Raw genomic sequence first — 18,500 nt, forward strand, 5'->3', positions numbered from 1 at the left:
CCAAGTCCCAATTTTACACACGGGATGCATTTAACACCATCAGCGGTGGTTCCCAAAGTTTAGTACTGCAAATTACCGTGGTGGTAGACACACATGTTCACTTGTGGGCTTAGGCAGGAGGACCGTGTGTGGGCCAGCCTGGGATACAAAGCAAGCCCTTGTCTTCTCCAAGAGGAGAAGCAGGGGTCTTTCTGCCTATAATTTTCAGCTGGCAGAAAGTCATGGAATTTCCCTGGTGCCAGTGGGCTTTTTCAGATAAGAACTTATGGAGGCTGGGGTTGTCACTTTAGGAATGTGCTGTTGAGCTGTTCAGACTATGCTAAAGTCTGTTCACACGTCTAGTGTACATGAAGGGGAACTTCAGGCAGATGAATTTATGCTGGGTTAAGGCAGAAGCCATGCTGAGAAGAGAGTTCAGAGGGTTAGACATGGGGTAAGGAGAGCTGTTTGTATTTTCGAGTTTCTGTTCGTGTGTTGAAATAAGTCTATGGATGCTTCTAGCAACCATGGCTGATAAATAAACACCACAGTGAGGTTTACAGTTTTAGCCAACAGGGACACACTTTTCTCAAAGGTATTCTTTAGATAAGTTGTTCCTAATGAAGCAAGGGGCAAACAAGGAGGGGTCTTCACTATGGCACTGTGTGGTCATGAAGCTGCAATGACCTAATTTCTTATAAAGCAGCAGATCATGTCAGTTCCAAGTCAAGGAAGGTAGGAGACTGAGCAGTCGCTGCATCAAACACCTGGAATTCAAAATTCAAATCCCTCCATCTATCTATCCATCCAACCATCCAACCAACCAACCATACATACATACATACATACAAGCATACATCCACTCACCCACCCATTTATCAATCTATCTATCCAATCATCCATCCATCCATACTTACATACATACATACATCCACTCACTCACCCACCCATCTATCAATCTATCCATCTATCTATCTTAATATTAAAAATAACACATATTCTATAACATCTGACTAGTGAGTGTGGAAGACGCAATATAAGCACCCTCTCTCTCTCTGCTCCTTAAAAACTCCCACCTTCATGCCCAGGGCCATTCATATCATATGCTATAACCTCTAGTTATAGCATTTTTGTTCAAGGAGAAACATTAAACAAAATGCCAAATGTAGCCTTGAATGAGATTAAAACCAAAAATGGAAATGTAGCCAAAGAGAGAATTTCTTTGGTAATGGTAAGGACAAACTATGGGATCTGCTATGAAATGAATTCTGTTCCCTTCATGCCCCAAATTTGTGAGAGCAATAATCCTCAGTGTGATGGCATTTGGAGAAACCCTCTTCCCATGAATACGATCAAGAAAAGGTCAATCAAGGACACACCCAGGGGTTGTATTTTCTTATGGGATTCCACCCATGCTTTATCCTCTTCCTGGGTTGTTTGCAAGTTAAATAGAAAATCTATTACATTTTGCATCTAGACGACTTCTTCTTCTTCTTCTTCTTCTTCTTCTTCTTCTTCTTCTTCTTCTTCTTCTTCTTCTTCTTCTTCTTCTCCTTCTCCTTCTCCTTCTCCTTCTCCTTCTCCTTCTCCTTCTCCTTCTCCTTCTCCTTCTCCTTCTCCTTCTCCTTCTCCTTCTTCTTCTGAAATAAGATATCCAAAGTTGGCCTGAATCCTAGTATGTGTCCAAGGAAACCTTGAACTTCTGAACTTCCTTCCTGCCTCTTCCTTTTCAGCGCTGGAACTACAAGTGTCACTGTTACACCCAGATGATGTGGTATCGGAGGATGGAACCCAGGACTTCATGTACACCAACCAAGCATTCGACCAACTGAGCTACATCCCAAGTCCCATTTGAGCCCAAGTTCTAAGGTCTTTCTGGTTCACCCTGGCTCTTTAACAGATCGCTTAGCGGTGCTTGGTATCTCGAAGGCCATCCACTGGCTAGGCACTGTCTCCATCTAACTGCACCCTGCCTGTTGGAACTACATTTATAACACTGGAGACCTTACACATCTCCCGGGAGATCTCTTAAAGACACATTTTGATTTAGTACATCAAAGAGGACCAAATGTTTTACCTTTCTAGCCAGCTCCAGATATTGCTGGCACTGGGACATCATTTTGATTATCAATATATTAAAGTGTTTGAAGGACCTTATACACTTACTCATTCTTTTGTGCAGAAAAAGGATCAGACAAATGTGGGCCATGAGAAACGTATTCCTCTGCTCACTTCTTGGGCTTGAAGAAATGAAAACTGAATTATTGACCCTTCCTTTTTCCAGTTGATTATTTTTAATGCAATATTATTAATTGAAAAAGAAAGGGGAGGGATAGAGAGATGGCTGTCTCAGTCATCACACGAAAACTGAACCGAGTTTGATTTCTAACACTCATGTTGGATGGCCCATAACTGCCTGCAACTACAGCTCCAGGGGGATCCAAGACTCTGGCCCCCTCACGCACCTGCAACTCAGGGGTGCATGTCTCCACACAGGCCCACACATATATACATAACCAAGAGTAAAGCTTTACAGAAAAAAGAGAATGTCCCATGGCTCAAGTTCAGCTACTTTTTTCATACCTCCAGGACCACCTGCCCAAAGCTGGAACAGCCCACAATGGACTGGATTCTATTCTATCAACTTCTAGTCAAGAAAATGCCCCAACATCATGCTACCAGGCTAATTTGATAGAAGCATTTTCTCAACCAAAGTTCCCTTTTCCAAGGTAATACTGGTTTCTGTTATACTGAGATAAGTAATGGTAAAACAATTATTTTGGCTCACTGTTTCAGACGTTTCGGTCTCTAGTCATTGGTTCCATTGATTCTGGGCCTCGGGTGAAACAGAACATTGTGGTGATGGATGCACTTGGTAGAGGCTAACCCCCTCATGGAAGACAGGACGTAGAGAGAGACTAAGGGTCTAGGGACCATGTGTAACCTTTAAAGGCACACCCCTGTGACCTAAATTTCTACCCAAGGTTCACATAAAAGTTCTACCAGCTCCCCAAATAGCAGCACTAGATAGAGGCCAAGCATTCAACACCTGAGTCCGCTGGGGGCATTTTATTCTTAAACTACAACACTGGATGGACTGGTAATTCGGGTGGTGTGTGTATGTGTTGCTCAATACTATTTCATTGCCTAGGCATATTACAGTTTACTTACTAAGTGAAACGATTTTTAGTTAACTGTACGTACAGCTGTCAGGAGCACATGTCAACAGTGTTTTCTTGAGTCTGTTTTCCCTCAGGCAGTCACACACCTTGTTTTTTTGTTTTGTTTTGTTTTGTTTTTTCAAAACAGGGTTTCTTTCTCTGTGTAGTCCTGGCTGTCCTGGAACTCACTCTGTAGACCAGGCTGGTCTCAAGCACACCGAGATGAGCCTGTGTCTGCCTTCAAGTGCTGGGATTAAAGGCGAGTGTTCTACAGCACCAGGCCAGACATACATTCTGTTAAACTTGCAGTGACCACGCCCTTTGCAGAGTTCCTGTACTGCTTTACACCTCTGCCAGCAAGAAATGAGAGTGGTGTTGACCTGTGTCCTGACACCTCACGTTGGGAGCATTTCTTATTTTAGCCACTTTAGTAGGTGTACAGTAGTATCTCACTGAAGTTCTAATTTGCATTTCCTTAATGGGTAATAATGTTGGATACTTTGCTCAAGATCTTTACCAAGTTCTAAATTGTGTTGATTTTCCTATTGAGTCTTGAGGATTTTTAAAATACGTATCCTGCGGACACATCACTGGTTAAATAAGTAACTTTTCAAAACCATTTTTCCTCATTTTTCAGTTTGTGTCTCTTCTAGTTTGTATCCTGTCGTTGTGATTAAACCCTGACCAACCTGAGGAGGAGGAGGAGGAGAGGCTTTGTTTGGCTTATTCTTTCCTGTTAGAGTCTACACCTGAGAGAGGTCAGAGAGAGAGAGGAAGGATCTACAGTGAATGCTGCTGACTGGCTCACCTGCCTGAGGATGACACCGCCTGTAGTGGCCTGGACCCTCCCACACCAATAAGCTCTCATAGGAAAATGCCCCCCCCATGTCTCCTGTGCTTTATGGTCTCTTTTACAGACATGGTTTGTAAAAAAAAAATTGTAAAGTTTGTCCATTGTTTTCTTTTCTTTGGGGATTATGCTTTGGGTTATATCTAAGCTGTTTTGTTTGTTTTTGATTGGGTTGTTTTTGTTTTTTTCTTCTTTATCTAACTTCAACTCACAAAATTTTCTTGTGTTTATATCCGGATGTTTTAGCGATTTGCATTTTACACTCTGATCTATTTGGGGTATTTTTTGGCATGAGTGTTGTCTCGTATAAAGCAGAGGTTTTGACATATGGGTGTCTAATTACTTCACTCCCATCTCTTCCTTCACAGGGTTTGCCTTTATCCTCTTCTCAAAAAAAATGTGTTTCCATTCTGTGTCTAGACTTTCTATTCTGTTCTGTGATCTACAAGGCTCTTAGCCAACTCCACACTGTCTGAGTTCTTATGATCCCCCCATTGTATTACTATATCACTTACATTATCTTGCCACGCATTTTGTCACATGCCTTGAACTACAGAATTGACGCTCAGCATCCGGTGACCTGGTCACAGATGGTCACAGTGTCTTCCAGGTCTTAACCATGTTTACATTGGCTCAGGACTTCTTCGGCTTCCATCAATAGCTTTTTGTTGCTTTCAGAAGGTAGATTAAATGTATATTTTGTTAGATATAGGACTGAGTATTTTGTTTCTCGGATTTATTGCCAAAATATTCATTAAATGTTGGGGTGTGTGTGTGTGTGTGTGTGTGTGTGTGTGTGTGTGTGTGTGTTGCAGTAGTAGGGACTGAGCCTAGGGAATCATGCATACAGATCAAGGGTTCTACACTTGAGCCACAGCGCCAGCCCTTCTCCTCATGAATAGATATAGATGTTGAGTTTTTTTCATATTCCTTTTATTTTATTGAGAATGATTATGCAGATTTTGTTTGTGAGTCTGTTACGTGTGTCAACTGTAATACTTCCTTTTTTAGAATTAAATCAGCCTGCATTCTCAGGATGAACCGCAGTGATTGTGATATGGTATCATTTTTATTTATTCCTGAATTTGATTTGCTAGTATTCTGTTGAAGGTCTTTGCATCTAGGTTCAGGAGGAATATTGATTGGTGTGCAGTTCTTCTAGTACTTCTACCTAGCTTCCACTATGATTGCTGCTTGAATATGATGTGGAATGGGGGAGTCCGGTATCTCCTGCTTTCGCATAGGGTCCAAGGACTAAACTTAGCTCTTCAGGGGTTGTGTAGCAATCACCTTTATCTGCTGCAACATCTTGCCCACGGTTTGTACTCACACACACACACACACACACACACACACACACACACACACCGGACTATGCCAGTTCCACAAACTGAACTGCGCAGAGTGTAAGAGCGCTCACACATCCGAATTGTTTCTTCTTAGTTATTCAGAAGAATTCACTAGTAAAACCATCTGGCCTTAGAATTTTCTTTTTCCAGAGGTTTTAAAATGCAAGTTCTACTTATTTATCTATTTTGTTTGTTTGTTTTGGTTTTTGAGCCTGTCCTGGAATTAGCTCTTATAGACCAACCTGGCCTCGAACTCACAGACACAGAGATCCACCGGCCTCTGCTTCCCAAGTGCTGGCATTAAAGAAAGGCGTGTGCCACCAAAGCCCGGCTACAAATTCAATTTATTAATGGCAGGCTTTTAGGCATTAAAATTTCCCATGGATTAATTTGTTTATTTTCGTTTATTTTGGAGACAGGTCTCACTCCTGGCTGGCCTGCAACTCATAGAGATCTGCCTGCATTTGCCTTCTGAGTGCTGATACCATACTTGGCTTCTGTGATTTTTTTTTTTTTTAAATTCTGATTTCATCAGAAAGAGTAATACTCATCAAGTCCTTAATATTTAACATTTGAAAACTGGTGAGATGGCTCTAGGGTGAAGGCACTTGCCACCAAGCTTGAAGATCTGAGTTTAAATCCCCCAGAATGCTCATGGTGGAAGGAGAGAAAGGACTCATGAAATTTATCCTGATTTCTACATATGCATTGCAGCATATGTTCATAATACATACATACACACACTAACAAAAGTAATAATCATGAATTATAAATTATTGTATTTATTATTGAATAATTAATAATTTTATACAATTAATGCTATATTGCATGCTAATATTGTATTATTGTAATTAATTTTATTGTTATAATTATTGTAATACAATTAATATTGCAATAACTGTTATATACACTATATACAATATTGCATAATCATTGTATATTTTATTCAATCACCATATTTTGTAATGTTATACATTAATGTATAGGATAATACATGTAACACACGGTTTAACATATTTAACATTTGATCCATTGTACTAGAGGTTGAGGGCAATTTCAAAAGAGGTGATGTGGTTATGCCTCATGACATCATACTATTGAAGAGTCATTTTCAAGTGGATGCATACGTATATATGATAAGAAGAAAAAAGACAATATTAAGGGTAAGTATATGCATGCACTTTGGCAAGTTATAAACATATTCATATTTGGTTCCGAGCTGGTGAGCTCTGTGCTCAGGGAGGGGTGCTGCCTCAGTATATAAAGTGTGATGTGGGACTCTGTGAGAAGACTGGGGGGGGGGAGCGGTGTCACTAGGAGGTGACAGAATGCTGAAGGGGCCCTGAAGGGTTAGGAGCTGAGGGGAGTGAACAAAAGGCGGAGGGTGGGAAGGTGGAGAGAGGAGCAGAGGCAATGGACTTGCTGTATGTTTGGCTTTCTGGTGTGAGAAGATAACATAGGAGGGGAGATTGAAGGGTCAAGGGCTGAAAGGCCACGAGTAAGGATAAGTAAAGCTGGGGACGGGAGAGGCGGTCAGTGACACTGGGCTGGCTTCACTTACAAATGAGGGCTGATAGCGAAACCTTCATGCGGGTTGCGGTATTTTTCCAATAATAAGCTCATACAAACGCTAACTATTAATACCACTACTACTGAGAGGTTAGTTGCAAAGGAGAGTGGCTGAATATGGCACCCTAGAACATTCTACACTGGTACACTATTTTGAACCAAAGGCAACTAGAAATATACAGACGGAAACCTCTTGCCCTCTATTTAGTCAAATAGAGACTATTTGACTAAAAACCAGGACATAAATTTACCAAAGTACCCTCCTCTCTTTATCCAGAGGTTGATTACTGAAGACAGCTCTAGATGCTCACTGGCCTAAAGACCCCACCAGATAAATTTCCTCAATAATCTTTACTAAGTAGTCTCTGCTTTCCGCTTCCCCATATTTACTTCCCAAATCCACTACTGCAGAAACTCCAAGCTCTTATTTTCCTTGTTACTTCCCTAAAAGTGTACTGTTCCTGAAGAAGCCTCCACGCCCAAGTCCTCAGCAGCCCACCAGTGAGCCTCCTGCTTGCTCTTGTTGCCTGTTAATCAAATCTGCAGGGAGGGAGGGCCCTGGCCAATGAAGCTAGGCTCGCAGAGGGAAAATATATTTGTTTTTTCCCTTTTCTTCATTAAACCAGGAGTCAGATCCTGCAATGTTCTGAAAGCTGAGGGAATTCACAGAACCAAGTAAACACGACAGGAAGTAATTTTGTTCGAACCTCTCAAATACATTCATCCTTAATTAAAATGTATTCCATCTTTAATTCTCACATAGCGTGGGAACTATATGGAAAGAATAGCGATACAGCATACCGAGAAAGACACTAAAGCTCAGAGCAAAGTCTCATTGCTTTTATTGGCTGGTATTATTTGGCTCCTTAGAACCAAAGTGGGAATTTTTTCAAAGGGAAAAGTCAAAGCAGAGAGCATACATGGAGGTTACTGATAAACGGAAAATAAGGGGGAATCATTCAGAGGTAAGGTGAGCAACTCAGAAACAGAAAGGTTTGAAAACTACAGGGAATACTGAGGAGGCTTCACTTAAAAACTGAGTAATCCAAACAGTACAAATAAAAGCAAAAGGAAACACAGGGAAATACCTGTGCACATACTCAGTTTCCTGTACAATTATCTGTGCTTGTCACCCTCCGAATACCTGTCAATAAGAGATTAAGCATAGCATATCCCCTTTATCTTCCATGGGTGTCGGCTTTTACTCTAGAAGCTAATCCTACTTTTGCTTCAAGTCACTCAACATCTTGAGTTCTTCTTCTTCTTTTCTTCCCTTCCCAAAACAGGGTTTTTCTGTATTGTTTTGGAGACTGTCCTGGAACTTGATCTGTAGACCAGGCTGGCTTTGAACTCACAGAGATCTGCCTGCCTCTGCCTCCTGAGTGCTGGGATCAGAGGTGTGCGCCACCGACGCCCAGTAACATCTTGAGTTCTAAGCAGGTAGGAGTGCCCCCTCCTGAGAGCATCCCCAGCCTCTCCCTCCTCATAAGGGACAAACTGGGATGGCCCTCTGAGAAAACTTCACCTCCTAAATAATCAAGTCACTTAGCAGAAAATGCCTTTTCCTAAAGTTGAAAATTAAGTATCGTTCTCTCCAATCTACTCCCACACCACTGTGGCTTGTCTCTACAAATGCTATTTCAACCTGGTTCTCATGTGAACCTGGCATTTCTGAGCATTTTCTCTTTAATGCCAATTTACTAAGGCCCTTCCAACCCACCACCAAAATCTATGGCGACCCTGCCCATTTCCTTTCATCTCTATAATCCTCTACAACCTTTATGAAACATGGAGCTCTTACCCTAGCAGATGCTAGCAGTAGACCCCAGTTCCACGGGGCCTTTGTATAAGACACGATCCCAAGACTGCCTGGTGGCTATGGATCATAGCACAAGCATAGCACACTGCACCGCTGGGGTGAGCTCTTTACTGTTCAGTTCACACCACATCCTTGCTGGCCCCCTCCACTCACCATACAACAAAGGTATTATAATTTATACTTTTTGAAATTTCATGCAAGTACATATCTATATTAAGTCACCAATTTGATCATGCCATCTACTTAAACATCTCCAATAATTTCCATTGCTGTAACCCAAACACACAAATAACGTGGCTAACAAGATCCCCATGATTTGCTCTTAACTTCCTTTTGATCCTTCAACCCACACCTTGTTTTGTTCCTAAAATTTGCCATCTGACCTCCACCCCAAGACACTGCAGAGAGAAGCCTTCACCGACTTAGTTTAGCTGATTTCTTCAGGTCCCAGTTTAGCTGTCACTTCTTCTGGCTAGTTATCCCTGAATCTAAGATCTAAGATTGCTTGCTGGCACACTCTTTCATCATACGTCACACACACTTTGCAATTACAGATCCACTAGTCATTAACAACCGATCTCTGCCTACTACTATATTCAGTAAGCTCTGCAAGGGCAGATACCATGGCTGACTTTGTCCGATGTCTTTCATCAACCCAAGCTTCTATTTGACAAGTGTTATGATAAGAATTCCCTATATCAGTAACACAGTAGAAGATAGGCGTATAGGAGAAGACAGATGAGGTGTGGCTCCGGTGACAGAAACAGGCAACCAACAAGCAAGCAGGGTGACAAAATGACTATAGGTTGTGATAAACGCAATTAAATATACTGTGATCTCTCCCAGGGCAAGGCTTTCTCTGTTGCTCATTCTTGGTTTTGGTTTCTGTTTGTGGAGGCAGGGCTTCTCTGTGGCCTTCGCTGACCTGGAACATGCTCTATAGACCAGGCTGGCCTCGAACTCAGAGTTCTACCAGCCCTGCCTCCTGAGTGTAGAGACTGAAGGGGCGTGCCACCACTGCCCAGCTTCTGCTGCTCATTCTTGACAAACATGTCTGTTGCTTAGGAGAAAACTAATGGCTAAACATAACTGAAGAGTTTACTCTGATCATGTAAAAAGCACCACCCAATATTCATAATGACGTTCTGATCAAAGCATAATTGAGAAGCCCAGACTCCTTTTAATTTGTGGCTCTGTCACCTTTACTATGTGGGTACAGACTGGAAAAGAGAATGGAAGGTAGTTTCTGAAAGTTTTTGTTTGTTTTAATGAGCTAAACCTATTGGGTAAGTCTACCTGCAGGGAAGGCCAGAGACTGTTGCTGCAGCTATGAACTGAGGCAGAACAATACACTGATTTGCCGATCTGACAGTACTTACAATGGAACCTGGCACTACCAAGCCAAGATAAATTAGAAATGGAGTATGTTCCCCTAATGTGTAACAGCATGCACATTATGTTTGATATGGGTGTTAATGATCTCCATTTTCCATGAATCTGGTCCTTTGTGTTTGGATGGCTACACCGGGATAACTCCACAGCTAAAGAAATCTAAGGAAACGGACAGCAAATAGACCTATACTAACAGGGACCCCATGTTGCTGGAGCCATGCAAGAGCTTGGAACTTAGAGATGTTTCCCAAACTGCCCTAGTAAGCTGTCTCCATACATCTCGTGGGCTTCTTATCGTTCTCCCCAGGAGGAAGCACTGCGGAACTGTGAATTCTTTGGCATTAAGGCAGGCACAGCATGGTCACGAGTATCTGTCCTTAGAGCTTTTCCACTCTGGGACTGGTTTTCAAATCCTGAGCCGAATCTCAGGATTAGAGATGCAGAACCCTGGGGCCCCCTGGGGTAGGTACCTGAGCCAGTCAGAAGCACTCATCATAACTTCAGAGTCCAACCAGGGAGGACATGAAATCTAGGGCATTACTGATTTATCCTACAGAGAGATGAAAAAGTGAACCAACACATCCCTGAATCTTGATCCACTGGTTTTTCTTAGCTTACGTTTTGCAAAAAGAAAAAAAAAAAAGAAAAAAGAAAAAAAGAAAAAGATCCTCCCCGAAGCCGGCCAGGGATTGCCATTTCCTACACCCGGGAAGGAGATTTAGGTCCCCCGTGCGGACGGCGGAAACCAGGTGCGTCTGCGGGAGTGACGCGGGCGTTTGTGTGGCCCCGGGACCGCGAGGGACTTTGCAGCTCGCCACCGACGACGCAGGAAGTTGGAGGAGCCCGTGCCCGGTGGCTTAGGGGTCCCGTGGGCCGCGCGCTGCGGGCGCCGGGTGCGCGGCCACCCCGCCTCCCCCAGCGGCCGGCGGCGAGCGCCAGCCCCGCTCCGCCGCGCTGCGCGCCGCAGGACGCCCGCCACGCCCCACGCGGCCCTGCCGGCGAACGCGGGAGGCCGCGAGTCCCCGCCGGGCCGCCGTAGCGCCGCGGCTGCGGCCGCTCCTCCCGCGCCGCCCTCCGCCCCCTGCCTCCCGGCGCCGCGGCAGCTCAGGGCTGGCACGGCCGCCGCCGCCGCCGCTTCCTCCCTGCAGCCGTTCGGCCGCTGCGTGACGCGTCGTTTCCTCTCAACATGGCGTCCGGGGCAGGTCGGCGGTGATGGAGGCCAGTGCGCGGCTGCGGCGGCTGCTCGTCCCCACCGTAGCTAGGGCGGCCTCGCGCTCGCCCGCCGTGTGAGACGCCCGCCGCGCAGGCCCTCGGCCCCGGGAACACGGCCGCCCGGGCCGGCCCCCGCCGCCGCCGCCGCCGCCGCCGGGCCGCACGGACCCCCGGGCCCACAGGCGCCGAGGCCCGACGGGCGCGGCCCCCGAACGGCGGCCCCTCGCGCGCGGCGAGCCCTCCGGCGCCCGCGGCCGCCCCGCGTCGCCCGCCGCTCCCTGGCGGCGCCGCTGCCCTCCACGCCTCCTCGCCCCCGCCGCCTCGCCTGCCGGTGTCCGCGTCCCCCGCCGGATCGCCGCCGCCGCCGCCGCCGCCGCGTCCATGTATGAGGGCAAGAAGACGAAGAACATGTTCCTGACCCGGGCCCTCGAGAAGATTTTGGCCGACAAGGAAGTGAAGAAGGCGCATCACTCCCAGCTGCGCAAAGCGTGCGAGGTGGCCCTCGGTGAGCCGGGAGGAGGGAGGCCGCGGCGGGCGGGCCGGAGCGGGGCGGCTCGTCCTGGCTGCCCCGGCCCAGCTCCCTGACGCCCGGCTGCACTTGACAGCCGCTCGGCCGGCCGGGCGGACGCGGGGCCCCGGCGCGGGGAGGAGGCAGGGCGGCCAGGCGGGGCCCCCGGGAACGCGAACTGCTTGGGGATCGCGGGGCGGCCGGGGTTCGAGCGTTCCGCTGGACGGAGCGGGGGCTCGGGGAGGGGTGGGGTGGGGTGGAGTTTTGTCGGTGGCCCCCGGCGGGGCGGACAGAATGACAGCCTTTGTGTGTGGAGCAGAGGCTGAGCTGTTGTTCAGTAGCTTAGAGACTGAGGTGGGGCCCGGTGTGGCAAGGCTGGGCGTGGGGGGGGGGGGAGGGTTCCGTGCCGGAATTACAGTAAACTTTACCGTTTGGCGTGGCACTTTGGGAAAGAATGGCTGAAGTTGTTCCCTTGGTGACAGTCCTCGGGAAAGGGGGTTGCAAGAGGTGCCTCGAGTTCTGCCATCCCTCCGCCCCGGCTAGGGGGAAGAGAGTAGTCATGTATGTAGCCTACTGGGCTGACCTGGAAGAGCAAGACCGGAGGTTAAGGGGTGGCGGTGGCCGGGTGAAGATGGGGAAGACAAGAGCCTTTAGATAGACTGGCTTTAGGTAGCACGGGAAGGTGTGTGTGTGTGTGTGTGTGTGTGTGTGTGTGTGCAATGAGAGAAGGGGTGTGTGTGTGCAATGAGAGAACGTGTGTGTGCGTGTGTGTGCAATGAGAGAACGTGTGTGTGTGTGTGTGCGCGTGCGCGCGTGCAATGAGAGAAGGGGAAAAGACAATGCCACTCACCAGCCGCATGTCTGGACAGTGGCAGCTGCTCTCAAGCTTCAATTGTGATTTATAGTTCAGACAGAAGAGATCTAGTGCGATGAAGCCACAGCAGGGAAAAATCCAAACAATACCTATAACCGCGGTAGGCGGATAACGATTTGTTTGAGGCAGGCCATCGGTAGGTCTAGTGCACCCATCAATGAGGACATTGTTAAGGGAGAAGCCAGGCCATTTAAAGTACAGATTAATTCCTAATGCTTACGCTTTTGTTTTATAGCCCTGGATGAGAGCATGTTAGATTGGCAAGAAATTGAGCTGGTTATAAGTGGATTTTGAAAAATATTTTTGAAGGGGGACAAACCATCACTTCATGCTAAAGACAGGTTGAAAACAACTTTGCTTTTAAGTCTTGCAATCTGTGCAAGACTGTCGTTTAACTTGTAAATGTTGTACCTTCCTCCTCTTTTTCCTGAATCCTTAAAATTGGTAATTTGAAAAGCAAGTGGATTTAAATTTAAACAGTGTTTTTTTGTTATTGTTTTGTTTCTAATTTTTCAAGTAGTAGTTCCAGGTGATAGAATTGTGTTGTATAGTTGCAAAAACTGTATTTTTATTTGGTTTCTGAAAGGAATCATTATTAATTGGGGTAATATGAGTGGTTTTAGGATTTTTAAAAGAATTTTTCTCTATAGGGTTATCAATAACGTGGCAGGGTAAAGAACAGAAATTCAAATTAAAAGCTTTACTACTTAAGAACTAAGATTTTCCAGAGCAATTTTTTTTTCCTTTTTTGGGGTGGGGGGAGTGCTGTGTGGAGCAGGCAGACAGGCTCCAAGTAGTCCATGCTGGCCTAACATCCCTTTGTAGCTGAGCCATGTTTTAGAGGTGCAATACAGGGATTGGAACTCAGGGTATCACAGACTTGATAGATAAGTACTCTACCAATTGAACTGTATCCACAGCCCAGAATATATTTTCAGTGTGCTAAAGCATAAACACTTAAAGACTTTTGTGGCTTGTGTGGTTTCCCCTTTCAAAATATTAATATAAATAAACACAATTAAAAGTTCATTGGAATAAGAGTCTAGGGTCCTAGGTTTAAATCCTAGTTTTTACATTGCTCAGTATAATTGTGCTCAGACTTCCTCTGTAAAATCAGAGTACAGAACTTACTGAATGTGCCATGAACATGAATGCATTCTCCTGCTAACTTGTGCATCCAGGGTTATTGCCAGTCTTGATTGCCATCTTTAGAACTCCCTTAACCAAGCCCCTGGCATTTGTAGGCATAGGAATTCTTGATGCTGTGTGCACCAACTGTGCCATGGTCCTTAAATCAGGTTTTGCCAGCCAACTAGCACCAGAGTACCTTCTTTATGAGAGGCATTTCCCATGTTTCTTAAAAGTTACATTAACCCTATATAAAGTATGGTTTCTGTGTAATCTCATGATAGATAGCCCCTGATTTTTTTGTTTGTTTGTTTGTTTTTTTCCTTCTAAGTCATCCTTTAATATTAACTTTGGGATAACTGCTATACATCCTTGGCTGATGTGGAACTCATGCTGTAGAACTTGTGGCAGTCTTACCTCCCAGGTACTGGGAGTACTGGTGTGTGCTGTCATTGTTAAAACCCTTGTTGGATGGTGGTGTCACACACCTTTAATCGCAGCAGAGGCAGACAGATCTCTGTGAGTTCAAGGCAAGCCTGGTTTACAGAGCGAGTTCCAGGACAGCTAGGGCTATACAGAGAAACCTGGTCTTGAAAAACAAACAAACAAGAAAACCTAAAAAGGAAAGAATAAACTTGAAAAGATGTCTGTATATATTCATTCCCCCTTCAGATATTGAACACTTAACATAGAACTGAAAGGAGACAGACAAGCAAGCAAGAAAATATGATATACCAGACTGACCCTATATTTTGGTTTTGTTTGGAAATAATTTCATTGGCATTTAAGTAGAATTCAGATCATCTGAATTTGCAATAAATTCCTCCTCTTTTTTATTATAATGACCAATTAAAATAAGTTTTCTGTAAATAATACTCAGCATTCTAACACCATGAATTCTTAAGAACACTGTGCTTTGATGGGAAGTATAACCTTGTGTAAGCTATATAAGTCAGGCATGGTGGCTGATGCACATAACTGCAGTAGATAGATTGCCACGAGTGAGTTCTAGGCTTGGTTGTTCGGGTTCATAGCAAAACTCTTCCATTCTCAAATACTACACAGAGGAACTTTTATTTTTACAAGCAGCATAAATCTTTTAAGGGTGTACAGTTATTTAAAACTTACTTCAAATTTTCTGACACGTTAGATTTTGTTTTAAAGAATGGTTAAAAAGAACTTTTCCTTGTTAAATTGGTAGAAGCCCACAGGCCCAGGAACAGCTCCAGGCTGCCCTCTCTTGGTACCTGCCTGACTACAGTTCTGTGCAGTGAACATTGAGGGATTCTAGGCTGCCCTAGCTTAGTGTGATCCATGCCTGCTCTTGAGAATCCTGCATTAAAAATAGTCTGGCCATCTGCTGGCAGATGAGACAACAGCTGAGCTATTTTTAGTTTCAAAGAATTTAGGATTGTTTCAGGATTGAGCTTGAAGGTAGCATTGTTTATCTTTGGGGAGGGGCACTTGGGACATACCTCAGTCAGGCTTCTAGGTTCAGGAGTTTCTTTGATGTTAGGCTATACTAAAGTAGTTTAGCTTCTTCTGCCTTTGGTAGCTGTGAAAATAACTACAAATGGCAGAATGGGGTTCCTGGTTGGAAACGGACACTAGTAAAATAAGGGAGAAGGCAGTGGTAGGGCAGGGAACCTACATGGAAGCAGAGAATGATAGAGGAGCCTTTAGAGCAGTGAGTTTTGCTCGGACACGGTATGGATTTATATTGTTCGTCATATTGTGAAGTGATCCTATTGACTTAGCTTTCGTATGAGTCTGTTACCCATAAACATAATTTATTACCCCAAAATGTATAATGTAATAATCAAGACTTTGCTGGGTAGATGTAATTGGCCTGCATTATCTGTGTAGACCAGAGTTACCCAAATTGCAGCAACCATCCTGCCTTGATTCCTTAGTGTTGGGATAAGTGAGCCACCTTGACCTTGTCTAGCCAGAAATAGGAATTTAATGTCAGGATGCAAATCTTAGAGAACTTGCTTGCTTTTGCCTCAATACCCACTCTTACTTCAGGTAGTAGCCTTATAATGAGTATGAGTGTTGGCTGAATTACTGTGTACCTTTGGCCTTGGGTTTGTGGTATTTTAATTTATCACCATTCACAAGCATGTGACATCCCTGAACAACTTCAGAATATTTATTTAGACCAGTTTGTGTGTACATGTTTAGGTGTGGGTGTATTTGCCCATGTGTGTGTTTGTGGGTGTTACAGGCCAGTGCCATCTTTCTCTGGCTCTTTCTACCTTACATTTTGAGACAGGGTCTCCTATTCAACCTGGAAATTGCCATCTCTGGAAGTCTGGCAGGGCAGTGAGCCCCTTTGGCTTTCCTGTCTCCACACCCCACTAGCACTGGGATAACAAATACATGTCACTGTGTACCGGGCTGTATTGGGTACCAGAGATCCAAATTGAAGGTTCTGTGTTTGTGCAGTGAGCACGTTACCAGTGAGCTGCTCCCCACCCCACCCCCAACACATTTAAGTTTAAATCAGTTAGCAGTCTTCCTCACTGTCTAAAAGAGAGACATTAGTACCTGAGCTACCTGAAATTTTGAGTTGGCTAGGGAAGAAGATTAAAGGAAGATCCTGTTTATTGGTCTGTCTTTCACATTTCAGGTTGGGTTTAAGGACCCTTGATTCAGAGTAGCTTTGCATACAATGCCATGAAGCCCAAGCTTAAAGAAACCCATACCCACAGATTTGGGTTGCCAGAGTAAGTTCAGGTTACAGTCAGTCCCTCACTCCCATTTTAGAAATTTAAAATGCACATGAGCAGTATTAAGATTCAGAAAAATTCTCCAAAGAAACCTGCTGAACTTGGATTAACTTTTCCTAAATTTATTTTACCTTTTCTCAGTCTCTTAATGTAGTTAATGTCTCAAGGATACTTTACTTTGAAATACCACTTAAGAGAAAAGACAAAGTAGCTAATACAATGACCGGAACTCCTGCTGAGACAGTTCTGAGCTATCCTGTGTTTGGGGGAAAAAGTAGTCTTGTTCAGAATCCAGCAGCTGGAAACGAGGCTTGAAAGTGCATGCCTGTAATCCCAGTACTTGGGAGGTGGACACAGATCCTGTCTCAAACATAACAGAACTAATGACAAACAGAAACAAACCAACAACAAGGACAGGGGTTGATGCTCTAGGATGCTTTCCTAGCCATGCTGGACCCCCTGTTCAGTCTCCACCGGTGAATAAACCAGATGTGCCACTCCACACCTGTAATCTCAGGACTGGAGAAGGAAATGGAGATAGAAGGATCAGGAGTTCAAGGTCAGCCGGGCTACCAGAGACTTTGGCTGAAAAGGTACATTCGGCCATCAAGGTCTGCTTTAGTTCTTTAGTATCAGCTCCGTTCCTTCCTCCTCCTCTCCCTCCCATCTGGTGGCAGATACTAGATTGACTCTCCTGATAACCTTTATTTTATAGATAAAATTGAAAACAGTTTGCAGAAGTGCTTGTCATGATATTCTTGTCATAATTGAGGAAAAATATCTGACAAGGAAAAATACACATGTAAATTATTGTTATTTCAAACAATTTAGAATTTGTTTATTTTTATTTTATGTATATGAGTGTTTTGCCTGCACCCACAGCTGCCTAGTACCCAAGGAAGTCAGATAAAATCAGATTGCCTCCAATTGGAGTTATAGTCAGTTATGAGGGGCATGTGGGATGAAAACCAACCATACCCAGATGCTCTGAAAGAGTAACCAGTAACTGCTGAGCCATACATCTCTCCAGCCCCAAACATATATATTCCTTTGACTGTATGTGTGTAACCCCGCCTCTTAGGAGGTTGAGGGAGTAGGGTGAATTGAGCCCGGGAGTTTGAGACTGTCTGGGCAATATATAGCAGGACTCAACCTCAAACGGGAGAAAGAGCTCAGGGAAAGTTTCCTGTTCAGGGAGTGCACCTGCACTGGGCACACTCTGTGAACCAAGCTTGCCTTGTTGGAAGCTAACACTTCAGTAGGGTGAGGGTCCTGGGAACTACTAATTAATAAGTATTATCTTGCTATCTCAAGGAACATCTCAGAAGGGTAAAGACACAACAGCAATTAACTGTCAGGAGAGGCTTCGCTGTGAAATGACATTTAAGGGGGAAGTGACAGAGAGTCAGTCAGTCTTTCAGAGGGAAAACCGAGGCATGCTTAATGTTTCAGGTTGCAGGGAGGCTTGTGTTGTTGGGGGAAAGAGGGTTGTGAGAAGAGCAGGGTGAGGGTTATCTGTGGGAAAGACACAGGAGTTTTATTGTTTCAGAAAGGACTTCATATAAGACAAACTGGCCTAGAATTCCTAGTGTGGGTCAAGATGACCTTGATCTGCTCTTCCCAAATCAACCTCCCAAGGGCTAGGATGACAAGTGTTCTATGGTGTGTGGTCCTTGGAGAGTATGTGGTGGGGGTGGGAAGATAAGTTGTCCCTCACGCTCACTGTTTTGTGGGTTTTGTCTGTTTTTTGAGCGTCTCTCAGTGGCAGACATCATTGTCTTGCCTTTACACATATTTTATAATTTTTAAAGCAGTTTTTGATATCTTAATACATAGCCTGTGTTATCCTAGAACCCAGGTCCTACCCCTTGTCCCCATGCTGTGCCCTCCAGCCAAGCGCTAAGATTACAGGCATGCTGTATTATTA

The 18,500-nt window shown here is 44.7% G+C and overlaps 1 protein-coding gene across 1 annotated transcript in view; it reads left to right on the forward strand.

Moving 5' to 3' along the window:
- The first annotated feature begins 11,668 nt into the window (after nucleotides 1-11,668).
- Arfgef1 (ADP ribosylation factor guanine nucleotide exchange factor 1) overlaps nucleotides 11,669-18,500 on the forward strand; it is a 77,678-nt gene continuing 70,846 nt past the window's right edge. Inside the window, exon 1 of the mRNA XM_051197066.1 lies at nucleotides 11,669-11,836. Within this exon, the coding sequence (XP_051053023.1) occupies nucleotides 11,713-11,836 (124 nt within the window). The 5' untranslated portion in view covers nucleotides 11,669-11,712. The remainder of the gene's footprint in view (nucleotides 11,837-18,500) is intronic.

Source organism: Phodopus roborovskii, unplaced genomic scaffold, assembly GCF_943737965.1.
Source record: "Phodopus roborovskii unplaced genomic scaffold, PHOROB, whole genome shotgun sequence".
NCBI lineage: Eukaryota > Metazoa > Chordata > Mammalia > Rodentia > Cricetidae > Phodopus > Phodopus roborovskii.